Genomic DNA, 27561 nt, shown 5'->3' with positions numbered 1-27561 from the left:
CTGGGCTGCCAGAAACAACGCCGCCGCGGCAGCGCGAAGCTGCACGCAGGCAGATGGATCCTGCCGAGAGGAGAGACCTGCCAGTAGCGCTTCTGCAGCGACAGCTTGTCCCCCCTGCTGCAAGGTTGCACAATCTCTTCTGGGCCTGGCTACACGAGGGTATTTGCCCATCATCTCTTGGCCCAGGGTTTCTTTTCAGTCAGGAGTTGGCCTCAGGTGGTGCTGCAGAAGCAGGTTGCTGCAATCCCTTGAATCACTGAGAACTGGTTTTGTAACAGGGACTGAACCACCAGGGCACATACCTGAGCGGGGAATCCGTCTCCCTGCCTGCTGCAGATGGGGCTGGACCCTAATGCTAGCAAGGAAAACGAGGGGGTTAATTGCTTGTATTAATAAGTAGTAGTTGTGTTACAAATGACTCTATTTAACAGTGGATTTTCTTGCTTCTGCAGGCTTTAGAGGGAAAGGGCATCTGTTTTCTTCACTAGGAAAATTCTAGTTGTGAAGCAGAGCACTGAAACAATAACAAACGGGGAGATAATCAAAGCTATTGACAGGGATGCGAATCTAGTTGAGTGGTTTAGCCCTTATTTTTAGTCTCTCCAGTGGAACAATATTGTGCAGTGCAGCGTCACATGCTGGGTCACAAAGACATTGAATTGCCGTGTGAAACTGAGGTGTCGTTTTTAGAAGCAAATAAACACTTACGGAGCGCTTCCAGCCTGTAGGGATGTAGAGTTTCATCCTCCGTACTTAAAATGACACCCATAAAAAACGGGATAACTGCAGTAGAGATACTCGGCTTTCGAGACGTCTTTTTTCTAGGAAAGAAAAACGACAAAGACGACGGCTTCAGGGACCACATAGGCACAAACCGGGACAGCTCTTGGGTCGGTGTTGGCAGCGGGAAGGAGACAGACGGGGCCCGGGGGCCCCAGTCTCTGCCCGTCCCTAGCCCTGGAAGCGACCCCCACCCGTGGTGGGGCGCGAACGCCCGTGCGCCGCCGCCGAGGCCTACCCTGGCTGTCCCATGCGGGCCCAGGGCCATCCGTCCCCTTCAGGGCGCGGGGGTCTTCGCCCCTCTCCTCACCCCCGCGGCGGGCGGGCAGGGCCCGGGGCAGGCCCGGAGCGGCGAGTGAAGGCGGGCCGGCCCGCGGCCTGCTCCTGCCGCTGACTCACGATCGTATTAATTGGCCTAATTAATTACCCTGGATTATTATAGCCGCGCTAAACCCACACCGTGTTGCAACCAACGTTTACAACTAAACTGACAGGCGATGCTAATTACCGCGCTGCCACGGCCCGAGCGCGGCTCCTTTAAGAGGGGGTGTGGGCGTGGCCCGCCGCCGCTCTGACGTCGGCGCGCGGGGTGTCGCTCTAGAGAACGCCTTCTCCCTCCCTTTCCAGATCCTTCTCGAACGCGCGCCGCCCGCAGCCAGCGCAGCCCGAGCCCTTCCGGAAAGTGCCGAAGCCGTAACCGGCGCCTGGCGGATTCCCCGCCGGCCGGCACAGCGCGCCTGCGCAGAGGAGAGGAGCTGCCGGTTGGTGGCCGGTGCTCCGCAGTGGGGGGAGAGGCGGGCGAGGAGCCGGGTCCCAGCCGCGTCCCAGCCGCCCCAGACGGTCGCCGCTGCCGCTGTAATCAAGAGGCCGGCGGGGAGCGGGAAGCGCCAGGCGCAGCCATGTCCGTCGTTGGTATCGACCTCGGTTTCCTCAACTGCTACATCGGCGTGGCGCGGAGCGGCGGTATCGAGACGATCGCCAATGAGTACAGCGACCGCTGCACCCCGTGAGTACCGGCGTGCCCGGGCCGCTCGCCCCCCCCCCCCCCCCCCCCCCCCCGCACCCTCGGGCACTTTTCCCCGCTGTTGCCGCACCGGTGAGCCCGCCTCCCGTCTTCTCCCCGCCGCGGCGTGCCGGGCTCCCCGGGGCGGCCGTGGGGCGGGCGGAGGCGCGTGTGTCCCCGCAGGGCCTTGTCCTCCCCGCGCGGTTCTAACGCCCCGGCCTGGCGCCGGCGGCGCTTCCAGTTCCCCCAGCGGGGCTCCGCCGGCCGGCGCCGGGACCCTGTCAGCCGCCGAGGCCCTGGCAGTCGGTCGGGACCCGTGTGCGGCCGCTGCTGCAGGGCGAGTGCCTCTTCCCCGGTACCACCGGAGCGCGGTGAGGAGGCGCAGGAAGGCAGGAGCCTGTCCGAGAAACGCTTGTCCCCGTTCGCCCCCGCCTCTCGCTTTTGCCTCTTCCGTGTCCTTGAAGGACCGCGCTGTGCCGAACGTGCCGCACGGCTCCGGCGGCACAACGGCTTTATTTTTTTTATTTTTATTTTTTTTTTACTGTCCTTGGAACGCTTTCGTTTCGCGTAGCGAAGCTCTCGTGCGTGTGCTTCCCCAACTCCACACCGGTTGCCAGGGCTTGGAGCCTTTTCATTGACAATTTTATGATGGAGTGGCGGTGAGTCTGGCGAGGGAGGAGGAGGAGGAGGAGGTTGATTCACCAGGGAGACGGGGAAGTGGCGCGATGAGTTCCCTCTTCTTAAACCTGTTCGTACTCGCACCGCGCTGCAGCTGCTGGCCGTGGAATACCGAGGTCTTGCGGGAAGGAGGGGGGGGGCAGCGGGCAACGTCCGTGATGATGGGATACGCAAGAGTAGGTGGAGATTTTTCTCTTCTGTTTCTATGGGATACGTCTAGGATTTTTGGAGCTCCATCTGCGCATAATTTCCAAGGAGGGTTCAGGAATTCCTATAATACTCATAAAAATGGCTTTTGGATGGTGTTTCCTCTTATAAAAGGAATTTGTAGCCAACAGCAGAAAGCTGTTTTCTGCGATGTGAAGCCGTAGTAACTTAGCATTGCTGTCTCTTTGATCTCCGAGAAATGTTGGCTTTGTTTTGCTTTCCGAAAAGTTTTTTTTTTTTTAAAGTACAAAGAAGCTGACTGCTCAAATGCATACTGTCTGTATTAGTGGGGAGACTCTTGCTACTAAGAAAAAAATTCTTCTCTCGTTAACCCTCAAGAAGGCGTTACCTTTATGTGCATTTTATCAGAACTGAAATTCTGGGACCTTTCAAATTCAGTGCAAGGAACTGCCTGAAATTGTTGCCCACAGAATCCTCAGGCAGCTGCAGTTTCCTTCCCCTTTATGATGAAGAGCACTTCTAGTTCTTAGCTGTTGTTGGAGGGCATTCTTTGCAGGTAGGCTTCACATATAGGTCTTCCTGCATTTAATATTTGTCACGTTAATGTCTGAGTAACACTACTTGCAAGACATTTGCAAAGTGGTTATGCAAGGGGTTTAAAGCACGGTTAGGAAGATAGCATCTGGAGTGCATGGATAGTTAAAGTGACACTTTTCCTGGCTTTTTTCTCTTCCTTCAAAATATAATTACAGGAGAACATGAGGAACTTGCTTTCTAATGCTGCTGTCTTGTGGCAAACCAGAAAAGTAAATAGAAATAGAACAGGTTTATTACTGTATGGAAGTTTATCATAGTAACTAAACCTAACTTCAAATGGAATTTGAGTGATATAGGCCGACCTGACTCTTAAGTCATCAACATTTTTCTGCGTATTACACACAGCAACACAGTAAATGAACCCTTTGTTTACACCTATAGAGGTGTTTAGGTCATTTAGATACTTGAAGTTGTCCAGCATTGATTGGGTATGTCCCACATACTTCAGACTTACTCCCAGAAATTCAAAGTGTTGGTGTTTGTTGTGCCTGGGTAGGGCTGTATAAAAATATCTGAACTAGCTCTGGACAAGCTAGTACAGCTTCCATGTGCAGTGCGTTGTTATTAAGCCATGTGAAGATACTGGGTTAGGTCCTAAAGATAGGACAGTCGTGGCTGTGCTCTGCAGGGCTAATTGCTCTTTCTGGGCAAGGCTAATTAGTGCAGCCAGCTTCCAGTTTTGGAGCTGGTTCAGGTATCTGTGCGCAGTGCAGCGTTAGTGTAAGCGTACTTCGGTGCTACAGACAGCAGCAGAAGTATTACCACAAGTTAATACAGCGCTCCAGTCATAAATCCAGTGTCCCTGTTGGTAAAACATTCAGGTGACCCATTACTGATATCGTTTTCCTAAAACCTACATCCTGTAATCTAAGGAGTGGGACTGTTAGCGTTTATAAAACGTGTATCATCTCCAGAACTTCAGCGCAAGTACTTCAGAGAGAAAGGGAAAAGGTTCTGCCACGAAGCCATCTGTTTCAGTGCAACTGGTACTTTTGAAGGCCTTTGGCTGTAGCGTCTGTTTGGATGTTAACTGACACTTGGCTCTTTCTGAGCTCCAGCAGGCCTGTTGTGCATGTTTGTAGGGCGCTGGGCGTGTTGAACGGATGGCAAATGGCCCTTTCAGGTGCTGTGCCTCACCACTGTGGTTTTGTGGAAAAACAGTGGATGTTGATAGCTTGTAATTTTTTTTAGTAGTTTTTCTCATACCACTTGTAATTAGTGTAATCACAAACTGTAATTAAAATGATGAGGTAAAATCTTTAAAGCAATGCGGGGAGAGGAGTGAAATGTCCTTCTGGCGAAGAGAGTTGCTGCCTTTAGGAACCTGTGTACTGTTCCAAAGCTGACTTCGAAGCAGGCTGAGGGTAGTGGTGGGGGAGCCAGTTGTCACACTTGTGTCCTTATGGTAGAAGTGCTTCCTAAAGGGCTGCCTTGGATACAACCGCAGTGTCTGGAGCCAAAAAGAGCACGTTTTATGTTCTTTGACATCTCTGCTTCCCAGCCAAGGGAGGGAGGAACCATCCATCTGTCCCTTTGAGCTGGAACTGAGCAGCTGGAACTGAGCAGCTGAAGCCATGGCAGGAACGATGGTGGGCTGAGTAGCTTCTGACTCGATGCTTCGTGCTCTGCACAGGGGTATTAGCAAGTAACGCTGTCTGTCAACAAATTCCTACACTGAAAAGGTGTGATGTAATAGCATTAGCATGTTGTTGTCCATCAAATGTCTTGTAAACCATCTGCACCCTTTCGGAATTGCTCTTCTGCCTGACTTTTCTTAATTACTACAAAGTATAATTGGAACTGCAGCGTTCAGCAACACTAAAAATCGTACGAGCCGTCTGTGGAAGCTGAGCTACGTATTTGAGAATGTAGGGCAAGGCGTTGTGTGTTGGCAGCAGTTAAATCTGGAGAAGGTTCCGCAGGTTCAGCGTGGTGGTGGTACAGCAGAAGAGGTTGCGAGCTCATACTGTCCCCTTACAGACGGTGCCCTCATTGTGGTGGTGATGGAGAGGAGGCAGGAAGCCATCTGCTGTAGTGACCTTTTGGCGTGCGTTAAACAATGACGTTTCAGCCGTGTGCAATCTGGGTCCTATCTGTTACTTAGTCCTGAATGGTTTTAGCCAGGTCAGTTCCCATTCGGGGAGAGTTCTGTTTCAAATCGTAGAGCAGAGGTGTGGCCATAATAACTTCCAAAAATAAACTTTCCAAAGGTGGCAGCGAGGTGGGCAGATGGTGGCTGGGGACCTGGGGCAGCCTTTGCTGGAGCCAGAGGTGAGGCTGAGAGGGTGCTCAGCGGTGAGGGGAGAAGCTGGAAGGGGCCATGGACTGCTCTGGAGCTCCCCAGGCCCGGGGTGGCCGGGAGCTGTCCCCAGCCATCTCCCCCTCTGCCTGTCTGCAGTGTGTAGCTGGGGGTCCTCGGTCACGGGACGTGCTCAATGGTTTGGAGAACTGGGTTTGGGCTGTTCAGCTGCCTTGGGCTTAGGTGGGGGAACTGTGTTATTGTTGTCCTATGATGATTGTGAACGTGGTGCTGTTGGACTTAGGGTTGTCTTTGAGTCAAGAAAACCTGGCTGGTAAAAGCTCAGGTTTTTAAATTAAATGTCACAGGCTTCTTTGGTTATAAGCTGTGACCCAAAAGTGACTATTAATTCCTTACCTTCGTGATAAGATCTGTAGAACAGGTAGGCTTTTAAAGAATTCCTTAAATGCAATTATAATGAAAACCATTGTGGTTGCTTGCAGTTTCTAAACTCATTTGCAAAGAACAAAATAACTAGAATTCCACTGCAAGTTGTGGTGCTTCAGACAGTAATGCTGTTAAATACCACATCCATGTTCTGCCACTTCAATTGTTGTGGGTCTTGTAAAGTACCATGGAAATACTTTATGAAGTTTTATTTTAAAGCTGAATTTCTTTTTTTTTTTTTTTTTTCCTGTTTTTACTTAGAGCATGTATATCATTAGGATCCAAGACCCGGGCCATTGGGAACGCAGCAAAGAGCCAGGTAAATGGATCAAAAACTCTTGTATTATTTACCTGACTTGCACCAGTTGAACCATGGAAAGAAAAGTAGTGAATAAATTTGATCTTCTTCTGTTTTGAAGTAAAATTTCTAGAATAAGCATACGTTTCACAGAAATAGTTATTGCTTCAACAGTATATTCACTATATTAAAATTGAAACAGTATTTCTGTATTGTTTTGTCGTTCAGACTAAAAAATGGGAAGAAACAGAAAACCTTGTTTCTTTCCCAATAAAAGATTTTTTTCTTGCTTATTCATGACAGCCAGAATAGAGTTTAGAATTAAATCCCCCTTGGGGGTGGGGAGGAATATTGTGCTTATGTTTCAGAAAAGTGGAAACTGAAGTTGAACAATGGAAGTTTGGAGACTGGCTGTTGCTTATGATGTGAAATGAATGCATCAGAGTAATTTCCTGTCTCAATTTGGGACAGAAATAAAATTTCTCTTACCCTCTGCAAAATCACTTGCAACCTAGGAAAACCTTCCTTTGGAAGGAAAATGCATAAAAATTCATAATAGCTAGTGTGAATCTGCAAATTCAGGATAGATCATGCCTTACCCTCTTTCTTTGCGTCCATGGAGCATGTTAGCATGCTGAGGACTTCCTCCCCCTTAGCGTAGGGTGGAGGTAACGGGCAGTTTGCCTGGCAGATACCAAGGTAGTAGAGCCCCCGGTAGTACCAGGAGCAGTCAGTGCATGCAGAGGCTGTATTGCTTTCATTCTGAGAAACTTTGCACTTCTTAGCAGAGCTCAAGCCCTGGACATTGCTGGTGAGAAGGTGTCCTATCAGTACCCTTCCCAGCTGTGCAGTTTCCGATATAGACTACTGAACTAGACTAGTTTATCTTGCAGAAGATTACCCTGGAGTAATTTCTTTTGATAGCTTAAATATTGTGTTTGTTGGGATTTGTTTGTCCCAGTCCTTTCTCGACTTAAAAGTCTGTCCTTAAAGTAATTAGGTTGAAACAGCGATGAGAGAATAGGTGTGGGGAGGCTTTAAGTCCAGATGGGATCTGCATTAGAGGAGAACTTTAAAGGAACTGCAATGCTTTAATTTTTTGAAGCTTCAGTTAAGGTTAATGTGGGTAATATCTTCATTCATTCCTGCAGACAGGCATTGCAACCATATGCAATATGCTCTCAAATACTGCATGCTGTATCAGAAAGCTCCTCTAAAATAAAAAGTACAATGAAAAATGATGGCAGTGAGTGACTGGATATTAGAGAGAAGTAAATTTGATTTTTTAAATTTTTTTTAATGGAGATCATCGATTACAAAATAGATGCTTTGTAGTAAATGTGTGGGGCTTGACATAGGTCTTCAGTATGTGCATTAAGCCCAACGTAACGAGAGCTCCTTTCTGGATGCTCGTCTATAGTCTGTGTGTCACGGGTCATTAAAAATGAACTATCTTTTCCACAGATTGTCACAAATGTAAAAAATACCTTACATGGTTTCAAGAAGCTGCATGGAAGAGCATTTGAAGACCCTTACATACAAGCTGAAAGGGCCAAGCTTCCCTATGAACTTCAGAAGATGCCAAATGGCTCCGTAGGTGTGAAGGTGAGTTACAGCTTTGTGCACAGCGTCTTTAGTGGTAGAGACGAGCGCTTTGCACCTTTGTCACTTTACTTCCTACTTGAACTTACTTACATTTTCCTTAAGAAAACTCTAAATATATCCTTAGTCATTTTGAAAAGAAATGCCAGGTGAAAACCAGTACAGTAACACCTTTTAGTTTCCCCAGAGCCTGCCTTAGCATAGTTTTGCTGTGTTTCTCATTTTCCTGGTAACTCATTCACTTTCAGTGTTCAGGAGGATCTAGAGTATTTGCTCGGTATCACATTCTCATGTCTTCTAGTAATAAAGCAGTAATAAAGCAGTGTAAGAAAAGTTACTGCGTTGTCTCCTCTACAGGTACGCTATAAAATGTTAATAGCTGTCACCCCCAAAAAAGGTCAAGTTTGTTTCATTTGCCTTCAATAAAATTGACTGCGTAATAAATCCGCTGTTACCGAGAGATGAAGAACATTTCATTCCCTGCAATAACATCTGAACAAGTACTGTGCTTTCTCAGAGACTTCTGGGGTTTCTTATCAATCGTACTGGCTTTCTGTAGTCACATTAATAGCTTTTCACCTTACCTTAGGTTACCTTAGATGGACCTTCAAATACATATCATTACAGTTAAGCACATCCCCCAGTCGTCCTCACTTAGTACACTTGGAGTTGCTTTCTGACAGGGCTTAGTCCCACCCAAAGTGAGTTTCTTTGGTCCTCTATACCTGCTGATACCATACTAATTGCCAGTGTAGATAGGGCTGCTGCTCATCTCTCTGGGTTTCCCTGCACAGGAGTGTTTGGGATTGCTGGAGAGATGGCAGCCTGTCAGGAATTTGGGACATAGAACCTTACGTGAAGATTGAAGTTTCAGAGGCGTTTCCTGAGCAGGGCAGGACTGTTAAATTGCCTCATTTCCCCTTCCCCGCCTCGTGTGCTGGAGTGACCCTTGCAGAAAGCCAGTGTTCCTTGGGTTTGCTCCAAAATTCCTACTTTTAGCTCATGTTAGGACAAATGTGGTTTTATGTGTATTGTGCACTTTGTTTGGATTTCTTAAAACTAATAGTGTAGCATCATGAATAGCCCTTTAAGGTAAATCAGGTGTTAAGTTTCCCACAAAACAATTTTCAGCTAAACGGAACTGTTACGATTTGTTGTAGGTAGCACAAACCCAAAGCATCAATTGATAGAGAGAGTTATTGATGTCCAGAACTTGGTGATAAACGTGGGTCTCGGTGCTCAAAATTAGAAAAAACGTCTGAGTTGCACATCTTGGAGAAAAGTTGAGATGATTTATTACAGAATTGCAATTCTCTGTTTCAGGTGAGATACCTAGATGAAGAGAGGTTGTTTGCGGTTGAACAGATCACAGCAATGTTATTGGCCAAACTTAAAGAGACTTCAGAAAGTGCTTTGAAGAAACCGGTGGCAGACTGTGTGATTTCAGTAAGTTGTCATGTATTTATCGCAGTTCTTTCTATAGGTACCTTCATGTAAGCTAGAACCAGTGATGCCATGGTGCAAGAGATACAAGTAGCGGATAGAAATCTAATCCCCCCCCAAAGTGAACCTTTATTATAGGTTTTTCCAGATGGAAATACTTTTGTAATCATGTGTGAGAGGATGGCAAATTTTTTTAAATCAAGAGAGTGTTTTCAGAAAGAGCACACTACTTAAGCAGATCCAGACTGGTTAACTCCAAATGCTTCGTATAGTTATCCTGATTGCTGTAGTTCCTGTTTGAAGTGGGAACTGTCTTATGTGTAAGCAAACCTTCCTCAGTTCCAGAGAACCTTCCCAAATTCCTGTTAAATTTCTTTGTTGTTACATAGTTGAACGCTGTTGAGTTGGACTGTAGCTGAGCATTGCATGGACTTTATGGCTCTGAGGGTCGTACTGGCAATTTGAGAAGTGCCAACTACCTGCATTTACTTGAAAATCCTTTTTATTTGGCTGGTTTACTTGGGTTGCGGTGGGGGTTTTTTTGTAGCTAGTGGGGAATAGAGGGGGGGAGCTTGAAGATGAGGTTTTGCTCCTGATATGAAGTTGTAAATGTCTGCTTTTCACATGGTCTTTGTTTACTGCTTCGCTTCTGCTTTTGCTTTGGTGAGAAGTCTGGGCATGAAGCGTGGCAGTTATCCCCGCTCTGTCACAGAACTGGAGGGCTGGACGCTTCAGCTGTCAGAAATGTGCTTTGATCTTTTTCCGTGCTTCCCTATGGTGTACAGAGACACTCAGAGAGAATACCTGCCCCCCAAACAAGGGTCCTTGGCAGCACCCCACAATGGGAGCTCACGGAATACGCTGTGAATGTAGTTCGGTGGCTTTGGCTTGACTGAAGTTGAATATCTGCCAGCTGCTTGTAGCCAGTTTCTAAATGGGTCCTGACTGTGCTTTGCCTAATTTTGGTAGAACTGAATATTGTAGCGCCCTGTGAGCTGGCACTGGGGTAGAGGTGATAACCGAAGAGTGGATGGAGGTTCCCTTGTAACACAAAGTGCAGTTCAGCGCTGAGTTGAGCTCCAGCACCGCTGTAGTGCTTCTGCAGTAACTTACCGTAGGGCTGTGCATGGATAGTTATTGTGGTGACTCGGTGCTGCACAAACGTTATCGGAAACTGGTAATGATTTCAAGTTCAAAGACTCATCAGAAGAATCGGAGAGAATATTTTCAAGGGTTTTTGGTGCTTAAATCTACTTTGTTTTAAACAACTCTGGATATCACTTCGGTTTTGTTGTATTTTGAGATTTTAATTAAAATATGTGCTAAAATGAATTACCTAGCTGTCCTATTCAGACTGCTTTATTAATCTGAGGTTAGCTTCTGACAGTTTCTTGTGGTATGGAAATTTATAGGGTTCCTTAATGGGCAAGTCTGACTTCTTTAAATTAAAATGTCTGTATTTCATAATATCCTGTGTAATTACTTTTTGAAAACAGGTACCCAGTTTCTTCACTGATGCTGAGAGAAGGTCTGTAATGGCAGCTGCACAGATTGCAGGATTAAATTGTCTGAAGCTGATGAATGAAACTACAGCAGGTAAAGGGCATAAATTCTTTTCTTTTTTAACCCATTCAGGCTATTGAATCTGTGAGGTGATGACATACTCCTGGGGCACAAGTAGGAGCTTGGGGAAAAAGCCCGGTTCAGCTTGGGAACTGGAAACGCAGCAACTATTTCAGTGGGGTTGTGTTCAGCACTTAAAAGGCATGATGAGAGGGTTTGGGTTTGCTGACTTGAATGCTGCTCTGCTTCTGAAACAAAGCTGGTACCTGCACTTCCCTCTCTGCTGTACCATGGAGCTGCAGCAGCTGCGTCAGGAAGGCCTGAGCGAGCTTCAGAATCTCTTAGTGATCCAGCTGGGGTGTGCACCTGACCTAAATTCTCAATTGTTGTGTTAAGTAATAGTATAGTACAGTATTATCAGATGTAACCTGCATCTGTCTGAAAGATTACAGTAAATACATTATTTAATATAGGTGTGTAGTGGGGTCTTTAATTTTCTCTCCAGCTTACTGGAAGATGGGTGTGCTGGAGTAAAAATAAATCCCATAGAAGTATTAGAGAAATACTTCTTAATCATAAGCTAATACTTATTTCAAGAGAAATACATTGAAGGGAAACTTTAAAGTGCGTAATTCAAAGATTTTTTCATCTTTAACTACTTAATATGTATGCTTTAAAAGCTGCTTCTACACAAACTGTATTTTTCTGGAGGTTTTTCTGAAAGCAGACTTGCTGATCTTACTTAGAAACAACTTGAACTGTATGACTTCCCAAAATACCCAAACCAAGGCAAGCATAAGGGTGTGGGATAATGGCAGTTTAAACTTGCAGCAGTCCTGTCAGCTGTAGCGTTGGCACAACTGTTGTTTCTATAAAGTAATTTGTTGACTGCCCTCCTCTGGTTTTAGAATCACAGAATGGTTTGGGTCCGAAGGGACCTTAAAGATCATTTAGTCCAACCCCCTGCCATGGGCAGGGACACCTCCCACCAGACCAGGTTGCTCCCAGCCCCATCCAGCCTGGCCTTGAGCACTGCCAGGGAGGGGGCAGCCACAGCTGCTCTGGGCACCCTGTGCCAGTGCCTCACCACCCTCACAGGGAAGAATTTCTTCCTAATATCTAACCTAAACCTCCCCTCTTTCAGCTCTTTCAGTTTAAAGCCATTAGCCCTTGTCCTGTCACTACATGCCCTTGTAAAAAGTTCCTGTCCTGCTTTCTTGTAGGCCCCCTTTAGGCCCCGGCAGGCTGAATACTGTAGGGCAGAGTATAGAGTTGTGTTACATGTCATGGGAACTACAGTTGGAGCTGTTTAAATGGGTATTTATTTTTTATCTTGATGTAAATATTCTGCTTTTAGAAAGTCTCAACCAACTTTCCAGAAGAGTGCTGGTATTGAAATCTTAGATTTGTATAAAACCACTTTTTTTTTTCTCTTGAGCATGCCTGAATTTTGCAAAGCTGAGCTAAAAAACTAAGGCATTTCGAAGAAGTATAGGCATGAGATTTCCTCTGTGCAGGTTCATGAATTACAATGTTGGTTTGGCTACAAGCAGAACTGAAATACAAGGTGATGCTTTAGTAGTGTTGAACCTCCACTTGACACCGGTTTCCTCCCTTGTCAGTGGAAACTGTGTTTTCAACATGTCGACTTTATTTATGAGGAGCTGCTTCATGTATGAACAGTAATTCTTAAGCAGAAGCAAAAATAACCAATCTGATAAATCTACATACGCTACTGCCTTTAAGTCAGTGCTTTGAAAAGGTGCACAGTATACAGTTGCTGTTGGAAAGAGATGTTGTCTTACACAGAATACTTAAATGTCAATTACATGAATGAACATGAAGCAATTGATTTGTAAAACTATAAATTAAACAGAAATGAAAACAAAGAATGGGGCCAGCTCATAATGGTCTAAAACTTGTCACCCTTTTGACCTTTATGTTCGGTTTGAGCAGAATAATGGGGGTGTGTAGAAAGACCAAACATGAGTAGTGTCTGTCTTTTGGTAGTGCTTTTAGTGCGTGCTTTACAGTTGTGTACGGCTCTCCCTTAACTTCTGTGGGTTACTGGTTTTCAGTGGCACTAGCCTATGGAATATACAAGCAAGATCTGCCAGCCTTGGAAGAGAAGCCAAGAAACGTGGTCTTTGTAGATATGGGGCACTCTGCGTATCAGGTTTCGATCTGTGCTTTTAACAAGGGAAAACTGAAGGTAATCTTTTACGTCATACAGTAAAATCCCATGTTCCTGAAGTATTTAATTGAAGAATACCCAAAATACTGTTCTGTGGAAAGACTGGTGGTTTTGAAATAAATAAATGTCTATAGCAAGTATTTTTGGAATGCTGAATACAAAAACTTTGTTTCTTTTATTTCAGCAAATCAGCTATTAAAAAAAAAAATGCAGACATGACGTATTCCAAAGTGTGTTTTGAAAAGTGCTTGACAGTTAAGCGTACTGCACAGTTCTTGTACAGTGTTGTATCTATGAAATATTTGCATATTCTGGTAGTCTCATAAGCATTCTAGTTGTGCAACTACTTATAGGAGATTCTTCAACTCCCTCAATTGCTCTATGATGCTCTTTTTTTTTCTGCCATCCATGACGGTTCAAAACCTAAGTTCAATAGGATGCGAAGTAAAACTGAACAGTCTTCCCTTCCTGGTTTGGAGATTTTTGCTTGAGCTACTGGTGGCTGAATGTTTTTGTAAACTTGCCTTTGGTAGCGAAATGGAGTCATTTGAAGTCATGTGGAAGATCGTGGCGAGTTTTTTCTGTTTTGAGTGATGCAGAACTGGTAATAGCATGACAAAAGAGCTATCCTAGTCTGCCTTCTCTGTAGTGAGCTAGGAAAGGGAGTAGGGGCTGCAGCATGGTGGGAAATAGCGTGGGAGATGCGATAGTATTTTATTTGAGGACAGCAGAAACTAAATAATTGGGGAGTGATCTTTTTAAGTTGTTCTATCTGGCAACTGCCTAGAAGACGGTGAGAAAACGGCAAAGAATTTTCCCCTCTCAAACCTGTTTTTAAAGGTGTTCACTTTTAAAACTAGCATCTGTATGAAGCTATCGCTATATCTCAACAAACATCATCCAGTAGCTTTTCAGTCTTTGTTCCTTCACTTCTGTGCAGGTCTTGGCTACCACCTTTGACCCTTTCGTAGGCGGTAGGAATTTTGATGAGGCTTTGGTAGACTACTTCTCTGAAGAATTTAGGACAAAATACAAACTGAATGTAAAAGAGAATCCCCGAGCGCTACTACGATTGTATCAGGAATGTGAAAAACTGAAGAAGCTTATGAGTGCAAATGCTTCTGACCTTCCACTCAATATTGAGTGCTTCATGAATGACCTTGACGTCTCCAGTAAGATGAACAGGTACTGTGTGTTGTTTTCACTGAAGGGCAGCGACGTGTGGTCTGTGAGCTGTCCTGTAATGTGAAACGCTTTCCCTGTTCCTGCAGAGCTCAGTTTGAGCAGTTGTGTGCTGCCCTTCTCTCCAGAGTGGAACCTCCTCTAAGAGCAGCCATGGATCAAGCTAGTAAGTGGGAGATAACTTAGGTACTACTTTTGGTTAAGAAAGTAACTAGTAATCCGGTTACCCTAGATCTCTTTAATGATTATCTTTTTAATGTATTTTTGTATTTATTAGAATTGCAAAGCTAAGTACTGAAAAGTTAAATGTAAGTTCCATTCATATGCTTGTCATGCGTGCATGATCCCATTCCTGCCTCATTTAGTGCACATACCACTCTGCAACCTTGGTTTATTGACCCTCGTTCACCCTGTGAAATGGAAAAGGTTGGCACTCTGAAAGATGACTTTATTTAAAAACGCAAAACGACCAAACCAAAACCACGATGGGGAAAACTATTAGTCTTTACTGCAACTCTCTGGCCAGCCTGTTCCATATGTGATACATACATGTCCTCACTGACCTGAAAATTTGGCAGTATATTCTTGAAATAAATTACCTGAAGCATGTGCAAATAACTTTTTTTTTTTGCTTCATGTAGTGTAAAGGATAGAATTAGACTTTAACAGGACGAGGTTTTACCTCTAATTGCAGCATCTTCAACTAAAAGAAAGGGAAGAAGAGCTAATAGAGGAAGTAAGAACCTGAGTAACTGCTGTTCAAGGACTGACAGTTGTTTGAGATCACTTCATACATGTATCTTGAATTCAGAATTAAAAAGTTAACCTGCAAACACAGTTTTATATTTTTAGCTAAGGGGTTTGCTTTGCTTTACTGGCAACCAGAATTAAACCAGACATAAAATGATGTATACCTGGGTTTCATCATGTTGTTGTGTGGGAGGGGGGAGGTATTGTCTGGTAGTGAAGGGCTGCCAAAGAGAAACCAGTTTCACCCTCTTGAGCTGACACCCACCACCAGAAAGAGGATGCACATGGACAGCGCGTTTCAAAGAACAGCTGTCCTCGTTGATGCTTGGCTTCCGCATTTTCCTGGATCATGCGATGAGAAAACGTCGTAGCCTGCAGGAGGGACAAAGAGTTTGAATAGGCCACGTGGGGACAAATCTGGTTTTAAAGATCTTGTTGGCCATTGAATGTGTTCAGTGCTTGTCACGGTGTCTAGATAATAAGAGAAATCTTAACTTTTTTTGGTTGTCCAAAGACAGCTTTTTGGTATCTTGATGATAACTTAAAGCCGTGCACTCTCTTTTCTAGAACTCCAGCGTGAAGATATCTACAGTATAGAAATAGTAGGTGGGGCTACTAGAATTCCAGCAGTGAAGGAACAGATCTCTAGCTTTTTCTGTAAAGAGATAAGCACCACGCTAAATGCTGATGAAGCTGTTGCCAGAGGCTGTGCCTTGCAGGTATAGTTATTGAAATTCAACTTCAGTATTGCTGCTTTTAACATCGGGTACTAATGAAATACAACTCGCCAAAAGCAAAAGATGAAACGATGCAGAGTCTCACTTGTTCTTTCCACAGCTGTTGGCGGTGACTCTGTCAGGAATGATTGTATTACATTTGTTCGTTTGCTGCCATGGCATGTTAGCAGGATGGTCTTGTTAGGGACCTGTTAGATTTGATGACCCGAATTGCACTGTTCCACCTCTGTGTAGTCATTTGGAAGCTCCGCTGGGTATCTTTTACTGACAGTCACTGGGGAAGTAGCATCTGTTACTATTGCTTTAATATAGTTAAAAGTCTTTCAGTTCAGTTAACTTCCTACTAAGTGTTGAAGTTTCTGTTAAAAATTCTGTGATAAGCAGGACCTCCATGTGACCCGTATGAATTGTAGCCTTTTTGCTCTTGGGTATTAATTACTGTACTTGCTATTTATTTGACTACATGGGTATAATAAAATTTTGGTCTTTGTTTTCTAGTGTGCAATTCTTTCCCCAGCTTTTAAAGTTCGTGAATTTTCCATCACAGATGTTGTTCCTTATTCTGTAACATTAAGATGGAAATCATCTTACGAAGAAGGAACAGGGTAAGTTGTACAGTGCCTATTAAAATGTGTGTGTTTGTGTATATAAAAAAAAAGTTGAGCTATGGGAAAGGCCAGGCCTCAGACTTTGAAGCTGTTGTCCACTCAAACAGTTTTAATTTCTTTCGCATTATACCTCTTGATTTCCAATTACTGCTTAATAATTGGAGATACATTTAATTAAAAAACACTGCTGTGAAGTTCCTTAACTTTTAACAAGTGTGACATAGAAGGCATAGTCCAGCTTTGAGACCTACCGGCCTTCGACCTGCAACTCTTGTCATAAACTGACTTAAACTAAATTATTTAGCTGCTTGGTTAGCACAGCGGCTGATCATTACCATACCTTGATTTTGATCATCCATTAGGTGATGCTCTGTGGTTTAACCTTACTTAATATTTTACTGCTTTAGGGAGTGTGAAGTCTTCAGTAAGAACCATGCTGCTCCATTCTCAAAAGTAATTACTTTTCACAAGAAAGAGCCTTTTGACCTGGAGGCTTACTATACCCATCCGCACGAAGTGCCTTATCCTGATTCCAGAATAGGTAAGGACGTGTGGATAAAACCCCCATGCCCAACTCCTGTTGCTAATGGGAACGGTTCTCCTTTTTCTTTGAGATGGCACTTCCCTATTTCCTAGGGTATAGAAAAGCCTAGGGTCTTTAGAAAGGCTCAGCACAGCTGGTTTGGAAGCGGTGGTCAAACAGTATTGACACCTTCTTTTGCCCGTTCCTAAAAAATGTACTTCAGTCATTTTGTCTTCACGGTTTCTGAATGCTTTAAAAGAAGTAGGTAGCAAGAGAGTAGGCTGTTGTCTGGTTCTTTCAACCTCTGTGAAATGGATAAGGATCGTCTGTGCCTGCCAGCCTGGATTTTTCAAAGAAATGGGATCAAAGGAGCTGTTAGCACTAGACGGGTATCTGTCCTGTCTCTTTCTGTTCATCTGAGAACATGCAAGATGGGCATCTCCTGAACTCAAGCTAGAGTCTGAAGTATTAGATGGTATGACTAAGTCTCCTGGTAGCTAATGCGACCTTACTTGCAGTTATTAGTAGACTCCTCAGGGTCTTCAATTCACAATTTTATTTACCAAATTATGAATCTGATACAGACTTGGTGCTACCGTTTAGTTGTCTGTGCAAGAAGTCTGTTGTCTCTGGGGAAGAACATTGTCCTTCACGTGTGCACGGTCTGCATCATTTACTCGCTTTTGCAACTTGCTGGAAATCTGAGCTTATCAACCTCACTGCCTTCCAGAAGCCTTGATGAGCGCTGTTTGTTCTCCAAAATGTGTAGTGCATCCTCGTTACCAAATTCAAATAGGATCTTTTATCTCCGTTAACACTTAATTTTCAGTGCAAAGCGAGTTACATGGATGAAAGAAACCATTCGAGAGGATCAGTAACTTCCCTCGTGTGGTGGTTAGGGAAGGCAACAGCGAAGTAGAACACCTAATACAGTGTCACCTTGACTTTTTTATGAAGTACAGATAAAGCAAAACCATCTTATCAGTAAACTGATAAAAACTGGGGATCCAGGTTTTCGTTTATCTAGCTGCGGCTTACATTGTAGAATTGACAGCTAAGTTGGAAGCTCCCAAATGGTTTAAGTTACATGAAGTTCCAGTTTAGCACCCTTCAAAGAATGTATTTTATTTCTTTTTTCTCTCTTTGACTCTTTTGGAACAACAGTTTAAAACCCCTTTTCTTTTCAAGGGCGTTTCACGATTCAAAATGTCGCTCCCCAACACGATGGTGACAATTCCAAAGTGAAGGTTAAAGTGCGGGTCAATATTCATGGCCTCTTCAGCGTGGCTAGTGCTTCTATAATAGAGAAGCAGAACATAGAGGGGGATCACAATGATACACCGATGGACACTGAATCATCAAGCAAGAACCCAGGCAGAGATGATGAGCTGGTATGTAAACTTGTAAATATCTACACTCCTTGTAATTCTGAGGAGAGCACCAATAATTAGAGATTAAATCATAGTGTAAAGCTCTTGACAGTTACTACTCCACCCTTAAATTACTTCTTCAGTTATGTAACCCATTTCTTCATGTTTATTATTAAAGTACTGATGACATGTGGCACTAAGAAAGCAAAAAAGAATATAATACAAGATTCTAAAGAAAAAAATGTTTTTCATTGTTCTTTACCATTTCTCTACTAGTCTTGGCATTATCTAGTGTTGCTGTCAAATGGCAGCGTATTTAATGAAATCTGTTGACAAGGGAATTCTGAAACTTTGCTTTTTCTCAAGTGCTACATTTTCATGGAGTAAAATATATACAGTATTTCTTTATATGGAAAACTTGTTCTTCGTAAATGTTCTTTCACTAAGGGCACTTTGTGTACTTTGGTACTGGTAGTTCGTACAAACTGGCTTGTAAACCCATAGGGGAAAATTACTGGAAATAAATGTGCAACAGCTTTGTCCTTAACACTGAGAAATTAACAAGATTATGTTGTGTCATTCTAGTGTAAGGAGGATCAGCTTTCTTGATGTGCACTGCATACCAGAAGTAGATCCCTGAGAGTAGTGAGGTGTCTCTGTCATTCCATTTGACACCGTAGAGCTGAGGACCAGGTGCCGGCGAGCGCTTTGCAGCTGGGAAGGGCACACCAGCAGTGCCCTCGGCAGCCTTTCTGTGTCACTTGTGCCCTTCTATAGCTCGGGGTTATGTCACATCTCACAGGGGAGAGAGAGGATAGAGAAAAAGAGGATAAAGCAGCGGGCAAGCTGCTGCTTCTCCCTCTGGCTGTCGTTCTGAGCTCGCAGAGTGCTCAGCAGTGACGGGTCTCACAGGCTGTCAAGACATGCTGAGGGAGGGTTTCCTTCGGGAGTAGGGCTGGCCAGAAAACTGACACTGGGCAGCTTTGGAGGAAGGGATGAATGCATTTCCTGTCATGATCTTAAAATCGGTTCTTATAAGCTTTTCCCGCTGTAGTTGAATATCCTACAGCAAGTGGAGCGAGTGGTTACGCAGTTGGCGTTACACAATTGGTATAAGCAACTCCTTAAATATTCCACTGCTTTCCAGGAATTTGAGCATAGTTGAGATGCCAAACACGATGCAGTTGTTTGTGGACAAGTGCTCTGCAGCTGATGTTTGTGGACAAATGAGAAAGGGTTGGAAGTGACGTAGCTGGCGTTGGGTGTAATAGGCATCCTCCTGTGGAGGTCACCAAGACGGGTGCTCCGTGTTCGGTACAAGAGTAATCACTTCCACCCTCAGGCTTGCCTTTTGTAGTGCTTGATTCATCTAACACATCTTCTGTTTTACAATGGTGCTTGTCAGCAATTACCTTTCATTATTGAGGATGATACCCTCGACTCTGAGGAGGAGGTTTGTGGTGTATATATATATGTATTATTCCCCACCCCCAGCTTTTCCATGTAGGCAAAACAGTTCCTTCCAATTGTTGCCTTTTCTGTGTGAACAGTAAGAACAGTTAATGAGGATGTTTTTTTTTCCTACTCTGAAGTGACAAAACCTAAATTTGGTAAAAGTAGCCTCCTTGTTCTCAACTTTTATTGTTAAAAACGATACACATCTGTGCTGGAGTTCGAAATCCTTAAGTAGCTTTTTCTTGTACTTCACAGAACTAACAGTAAATTGTTCTCCGCGCACATGTAGTTCGTGAATCCAGGAATCTTAATTCCTTGTAATGGAAGTAATCTTCCACCTTTCAGACCTCGCCTACAGCTCATTAGTATTGATGCTCTGGATGTCCAAGTATTGGAGTCATCCTGAAAACTTTAGACTTACCCGTCACTGAGTTACTAAAAGTTTTTTGCAAGGATGACAAGGAATCGTGTTACTTAAACTAGATCAATGATCAGCACTAGTAACTAGTGACGTCTTTAAGATCCTTAAATTTGGGATAAGGCATTGGTGAAGAACAGATAAATTGAAGTGAAACTTCCTTAATTTTGGGTGTCAGGGAGGGAAGCCAGTTGGTCATGCGCTCCAAGAGGCTACTACAGAAACTAATTTTTATGGTCCTGTGAGACAGATTCAGGCAACAATTACAGTGACTAAATTACTTCTGCTTTGGATTACAAACTTGAGGTGAAAAATGGTATGAGGTCGAAGTTCTGGCTGTTCCATAGAGAACCCATTGTTACTGTCTGTGGTGGTGGTGTGTTTCTAGAATGTTCTTTGCATATCTTTTATATGTATTTATTTCTAATTTGAAATGAAGGAGTATTCACAAGGCTTAGTGTAATTCTATAATGGGGACAGACGGCAACATAATGATTTCAAGGGGGACAGGCAGAAAAGAATTTTCATTTAATTTGAAAGATACGAGTGCAAGTACCATATCAAAACGCCTGTTCAAGCGTGGTGAATCAGAAGTTACGATTGATTCTGAAGTCCATATATTGTCTGTGATCTACTGTATTTGACATCAGTCTTAAATTGTCCAGCGAACCTCTGCATTCAGTGATGTAACTCTTTTTCTAGGATAAAATGCAGGTTGATCAAGATGAAGGTATTCAGAAAAGTCAAGCTGAACAACAGAACCAAGCAGATGAGGAAACTGAAAATGCAGGAACTGAAACAAAAGTTTGTATTCAGTATTGATAAGGAAATGTAATGTTGCTTCCCTCAGACTTTTTTTGCCCAGTATTCTCCAAGTCATTGATCTTACTAGTTGCAAACATGGGACTTGTATTTAGAGGAGTACAGCTATATTGAAATGGTTAAATTAGGAATCCTACCCTAGCACTTTAATTTTCAACATCATATATGATTAAGACTTTGAAATAAGTTTCTGTTGACATAGTTTTATAGTGAAGATGGAATGTAGGAAACTTGAGAAACATTATGAAGAAGAATATGCGGTGCCTTTAGCTTTTGAACAAGTTTTCTCAACAGCTCTTCACCTTATGTTTGAAATTAAACATTTCAAACGTTACTTTATTAACATTATGATAAGGAATTAAACTCCACCAGTTTGGTTGAAAACGAAGCACTGGTGCTGAATAGCAGAGGAATAATTAGGTGCTTCATTTACATATGATTAGTTTGTAGCTGTCTTACTAGTTTAATTTGTCTTTCTCCTTTTGAGCATAAATGTACTACGATTTCTATTCTTGAAAGTTTCTTAATAGTGTCAATCCTTTTACAGGCTGCTTCTGGAGACAAGCAAGATCATCCTGCCCAGCCAAAGGCTAAGGCAAAAGTTAAGAGTATTGACCTACCTATACAGGCAAGCCTCTATAGACAACTGGGACAAGATCTTATCAACTGCTATATAGAAAACGAGGTAAGCAGTGTAAACAGATGACCTCTCAATGTCGCTGTAAAGAATTATCCAGACAGTATTTGCAACCATAAACTCACCACCTAACTTGGAATTTGTTGGGGGTTTGGTCTTAATTGTAAGGGGTTCTGTTTTGGTTGGGTTTTTTGGTGAAATTAATCAGTTTGACTAGACTGAACTACCCAGATGTCCGAGTTTGACCTATTAGCCTGTCGTTCCCTGAAGTATCAGTTCTGGCCTTGGGCAGGAAATGCCCAGGACTGCCAGTACAGGCTGCACAGTGTGTTACAGGAATGCTCGTTGTTACTGACTGACCTGATCCTGGTCAGGAGTGGCATTTGCACTTGTTTTGGTGCTTGGCAGAAGCTGTGTCCTCAGTTATATCATGTTTTTGCCCTTCAAATCTTATATCGGCAGGAAAATCCTACAACATGTAGAAAACTTGCCCTTTAGAGGATCCTTCCTGAACTTTCCAGGTATTATATCTGTGAAGATCCCACCAGTGCAAGCTGTTCTCCAAAAAATGGTCAGTCTGAATAGAATGTGGGATCGTTTTTGTAGGGCAGAATGATTCCTAGTGACTTCCAAACCAGAGTCAAGACTTGACTTGACTTCTGGTCTTGTGTGTGGTGGTCAGATCGTAACTGCTATCTGATTCATTTACATTGGAGCACTTGCCAAACAGCTTCCCAACAGGAACTCATTTTTCCCCTGTTCCAGCTCTGCCTGCAGTGAGGATGACTTACACAAAGGTGAAAGTTTTAATCAGTAATTGTGACTTAGCAGGCGTCTGCAGAGTTCTGTGGTGCAGTTTCAAGAGAGCAATCGTTAAGCGTGACACTTGATATGCTTTTGGGTTTAAATAATCTTTTCTCCACTTCAGGGGAAGATGATGATGCAAGACAAGCTTGAGAAAGAAAGAAATGATGCTAAGAATGCTGTTGAAGAATATGTGTATGACTTCAGAGATAAACTGTGTGGAGTCTTTGAGAAATTCATCACTGAAGAAGTAAGACTTGCCTATGTGTTTCAAGTCTTGGAAAAAATCTTTTGTATTTTAAGTTTTGTGTGTGTTATGTCGAGTCCAAGTCTCTTGGACTTGTTTTGGAATATGAAGTGGATTAACTTCATGGAAGTCAAGTTCAGGCTACACTTACACCTGGCACGTGTCACGTATCGTATTGTTGGACACTGTATTGTCTGAGAAGCTTCTCAGTGGCAAGGAGCGACTCTGGATGCAGGCAGAAAAGAAAAATTGGAGGGCGGGCATGTAGGAAAGCAGGCTAGATCACCATGAGCTCTTAACTGGTATGAATGGGTAGGAATAAAATGAAAATGAGCAGAAATAGTGTCTGTAGCTCTGTGTTTTATTGTCTATTTTCATTAACTTCGGAACATGATTCTTTCCGCACTTGCAAGTATTTTGACCTCAGCAGGCTGTTGAAGTCACAGTAAAAGGTGATGAAGGAAGCTGTACGCTGGGCTTTTGCAAAAGCGGTGGTGAAAGAACACGTGCCCTATAGTCCTTTCTCTAACAGCTGTCTAAATAGAAGTGGCTGGTACACAAGCCACCACTTGTTGAAACCACAAATGCCCAGCAGCAGTTTTAAGACCTGCTCTCTGGATTACCTCGTCATCAACCCAGCAACGCAGGACAGAAGCCCTTCCAGTGTAAACTCAAGGGTGTGAGGCTGCCTTTCCCCTACCAGTTTCAAAACAATCGCAACTATATTGCCCGAATTTCTGTTCTTCCATCCTGCTATCAGGGAACCTGAGAAGCAGAAGGTCCCATGTAAAGTTAATGTGCCAGAACGTTATGAGATATATGTGCTTTCTTACAAAATGAAACCTGAAGCTGTGTAGCTCCTATAAACTTCACCTGTAAATCAGATCAGTGGGGCTGTCCTGCCTCTCTTAACATTCTGGAAAATCTTGGCTTTGAAGTCTGTTAAATAACCATTTTCCTTCACTCTCCCTTTGACTATTTTAAACTGATGAAACAGTCGCCTTTGAGTAGGGGGTTTCTTTGTGTGCCGGGGGGAGAAGTCTAATTTGTCGTGTTCCCTTCTGAACTAGAGTATCTCTAACTTGTTTCATAGGATTCAAACAAGCTGACCTTGATGTTGGAGGACACAGAAAACTGGCTTTATGAGGATGGAGAGGACCAGCCAAAACAAGTATACATGGATAAGCTTCAGGAGTTAAGAGTAAGGTTTTGAGTTACTTTCCTACTGTGTGTGTGTTTGGGGGTGGGGGCATTTATAGAAGTACTTATGGCTGAGTAAGCAGAACTCCTGGACCGAGGGGGGGGGGGGTGTGCATACCTGTATGTGAGTCTTGTAAACCCATGAACTTTTTAAGTATGGAAGTTCAGGTTGTATCTGGATGTAGTTTAGTTCTGAAATGAGCGTAATCTTTAGAACTAGAAATACAAGTTTTAATGTCAGTTGTGCTCCTCATTTGAAAACTGTCAAAATAAAGCAGACTGTCACTAGTGACAACACAATTAATTGCTATGGGAGTTTTCTGTCAGTCTCGTTAAGAGTCTGAAAGAGGCTTGAGTAGTTCGACTGCTCTCCCAAGTATTCAGAGTTACACTCCTGAACAGATGCTCCAGTTTTCCTGTGTTCAGTGGTCTTCTGTAGCAGTATCAGAAAACTGAATTTTTGGTCTAATATCTTAATGCTAAAGGCTGAAGAGTGCTTTAACAGTACCTGCCACTGTATCCTTCGATTAGTAATGACAAAAAAACCTAAACTACTTCAGATTTTAATAATCTCATGGGAAAATACGAATCCCGATGAATGACTAACTACTCTGTTTGTAGTAAGTTTATGTTTTTAGCTCTCGCCCTCCAAATGTTTTCTCTCAAGTCAGATTTCCTTCGGGGGAGGGATAACCGATGGAAACAGCAGTGTGGATCCTGGCAACTGCCTTCTTGCCTGGATACCAGTATTCAAGAGAAGGGAAAACCAGACAAGAGATAAAACTAAAAGTTTTCAGATGAACTACATTAAAATTAAACCATCCATGTAAATCTTGCCTTGTTTCTATTAAAAATGCATTATTCCAAATGCTCTTTTTGCTGAAAATAACTGCAAATACTAAGCCTACTAAGGACAGGCACTACTCCTGTGTTTAAACTTCTGGGCTTTTTTTTTGTTGCACTAAAGTAAAATGCAAAGATTAAGCTCTTGAATGGGTGAGAAATGAGCCTTCCTTCCAATGCCATGTTTTGGTCTTGGACCAGACTAAAGTAAACTCGTATTTAGTCAAGATCTTTGCTTCTGTTTACAGAAATTTGGACAGCCTATTCAGGAGAGATACATGGAACATGAAGAGAGACCAAAAGTTTTAAATGAACTAGGAAAGAAGATTCAGCTCCTTATGAAAGCAGTAGAAGCATACAAAAATAAGGTAGAAGCAAATTATTTAGGGAATGAACTTTTATCGGGGTTTGGCTACGGAGTTTCTTGCTTTTTAAAAAGAAATCCTACAGGATTATCTGTTAAGCTGCTTTAAAATGGCTGGTGTGCTTCTGCTCCTGAGAACTTCCAAAACTGTTCTAGATGGCTAGCAAAAAGGGTTTCCTCACGAGAACGCGCATTAAACACAAGTCTCACTTTTATGGTGACTTGTGCCACTTGAAAGGTAAAGCTTAGGTTGAGGCTGGTACGATTGCTGCATAGCTTACGACACTTACCTATTCGGGTTGGTTAAACTACAGTAAATCATGGAATCCCAGAATGGTTTGGGTTGGAAGGAACTTCAAAGACCATCTAGTTCCAGCCCCCCTGCCATGGCAGGGGCATCTCAAGGTTGGTCAAGGCTCCACCCAACCTGGTCTTGAACACTTCCAGGGGTGGAACTTCCTTAGCCAACCTGTTCCAGTGTCTCACCAACCGCAGGGTGAAGAACTTCTTCCCTGTATCTATCGAGTGTAGCAATGTTATCCTACTTTGTTATGTGTCCATTCATTTCAAAAGGGCCAAGAAGCACATATTAATGGATGATATAAATATCTCCTTAGGATGAAAAATATGATCACCTAGATCCTGCTGAGATGGAAAAAGTTGAAAAATACATCAGTGAGGCTATGAATTGGTTGAACAGCAAAATGAATGCCCAGAACAAACTAAGTCTAACTCAGGATCCAGTTGTCAAAGTGGCGGAAATACTCACAAAATCGAAGGTAAAAAAAAAAAAATCATTGTACATGTTGCATTCTAATAAGTTTTTCTTCAACAAGTTTTTGGCTTCTGTTTTGAGCTAGAATATTACAGCTGCAGAGATTTTTTTAAAGCTATTAAAAGATCCATACAGAGGGAGCAGCAGTTTTATTGATGTTCAATTCAGGCTCTTGATTTACAGCAGTACTTCTGAATAGCCCGTGTTTAAAATACCCTGAGTCACAGCACCCGACTACTGTATGAGCTTCTAACAGAACAGAAGCTCTTTAGCTAGTGAAAGGTTTTATTTTAAGTTTCTAGACTTGATAGAATTGACAAGTCTAGTCCTTGAGAATTAAAATCCCAGATCATGATGAAGCCAAAACAAATGTGAGACGTTCTAGGCTAATGCAATTACTGTGCCACCAAATGAACTTGCTCTCTCACTTCTGTTACAACTAGGAGTTGGATAGCTTCTGTAACCCCATTATATACAAGCCCAAACCGAAGATAGAACCTCCCAATGACGGGCAGTCAAAAGCTAATGGTGAACACAACGGACCAGTGAACGGACAGAGCGGTACTGAAACAAAACCCGAACCAGCGAAGGACAATTCTCAGCAGACCAAACCACCGGGAGAAATGGAAGTGGACTAAATCTTGCATTTCTTTTCCTTAATTAAAATAGTGCAAGTAACCACAGGGTCCATTCTTTTTGTCTGGTACACACCTCAGATGTTCAGTTATTCTTAGCCAACCTTCTGTTATTTGTTGCTGAGTAGTTTTGAAAGTGTTTTATATTAAGTACACCTCTGATGTTCATTTCCACTGATGCTGCTTATGTGGAGCTTTAGCCAAATGTAGATTGTATAAGTCAGTTGAAGCTTTCCCAATATATTTTATATCAAACATACAGAATTGATATATAAATGGCAACAATCTACCTTATTTAAAGCTTTTATTGTGGATAAACCTCAGCTCCTTTATTCAGGAAAGGATACTGTATTGCACTACTGATGCTCAAGTGTAGATCTAATTGCATCTTTATTTTGGAAAAAAATATTGGAATTGAAGTGGCAAAAGTTGTCACTTGAAGCACTGACCTTTTCTAGTTATTGTATTGTTATAATTTAAATATTAAAATAGAGGTTAGTTGGCAAACTAGTCCATCTTGTCGATGTACCATGAGAATTGTACGGTCTTTTTCATATAAACTGAATAATACAAGCTTAAACATTTTTTAGATGCCCATACCACTAACAAGGTTAGTTACAAAATGGCTCGGCCACGTGCCGAAGTGAATGGTCTTTGTGCACATCGCTGTACGTAACGTACTGTGCTTGTGATAGGATGATGCTAACGACAATAGGATGAAGGGGTGGAATATACAAGGACCGTTGCATAGCTTTCCCTTGAAAATGTCTTATTGCACATGTTACTATTTCCACTTCTTTTTGTTTTGAATGACATCTACATCTTGATTAGATCCTGTGCTGGGGAAGGGGAAAGAAGAGCAGTTGTGCTGTGTGAGCTGGATGGTAGCACCTTGGTTTTGAGGTCACTTAAATGCTCTTTGTTGCCAACTTGAAAGACATACTGAGAGCTCATTTTAAGCCTTGGTACTTGGCATGTAAACCTTTTGGTCAAGGATCTAAACAAAAGAGCTTACAAACTGGGTATTATTTACCCCAAAGATGGAATCTACTTGAACTTGCCTAGCTTACCAGTTACCTTTTGGTCACGTACTTGATCTGGTGAAAGCGTCTATAATGTATTGCACAGTCGAGTCACTGTTTTCTTTGATACATCTTGGACATCGTCAAGGTCCAGTGT

At 43.0% G+C, this 27561-nt stretch overlaps 1 protein-coding gene across 4 annotated transcripts; it reads left to right on the top strand.

Annotated features, from left to right (window-relative positions):
- Window positions 1-1602: 1602 nt before the first annotated feature.
- Window positions 1603-26892, top strand: HSPA4L (heat shock protein family A (Hsp70) member 4 like). Of its 4 annotated transcripts, XM_086464665.1 has the most exons (20): window positions 1603-1786; window positions 6174-6231; window positions 7675-7815; window positions 9136-9258; window positions 10752-10851; window positions 12897-13030; window positions 13953-14197; window positions 14284-14360; window positions 15512-15663; window positions 16180-16286; window positions 16697-16830; window positions 18001-18203; window positions 19588-19635; window positions 20758-20859; window positions 21425-21562; window positions 22443-22568; window positions 23659-23766; window positions 24857-24976; window positions 25590-25751; window positions 26191-26892. In XM_086464665.1, exons 1-20 carry the CDS (start codon window positions 1680-1682, stop codon window positions 26383-26385), a joined length of 2580 nt encoding a protein of 859 aa, XP_086320791.1. In that variant the 5' UTR covers window positions 1603-1679; the 3' UTR covers window positions 26386-26892. The 4 variants fall into 4 exon arrangements, with proteins under 4 accessions (XP_086320791.1, XP_086320792.1, XP_086320795.1 ...); XM_086464666.1 differs by lacking the exon at window positions 19588-19635; XM_086464669.1 differs by lacking the exons at window positions 9136-9258; window positions 19588-19635.
- The last annotated feature ends 669 nt before the right edge of the window (window positions 26893-27561 follow it).

The sequence above is a fragment of the Leptosomus discolor genome, chromosome 4 (genome assembly GCF_034619465.1).
Source record: "Leptosomus discolor isolate bLepDis1 chromosome 4, bLepDis1.hap2, whole genome shotgun sequence".
Lineage (NCBI taxonomy): Eukaryota > Metazoa > Chordata > Aves > Leptosomiformes > Leptosomidae > Leptosomus > Leptosomus discolor.
This window is presented reverse-complemented; position numbering and strand designations above follow the sequence as displayed.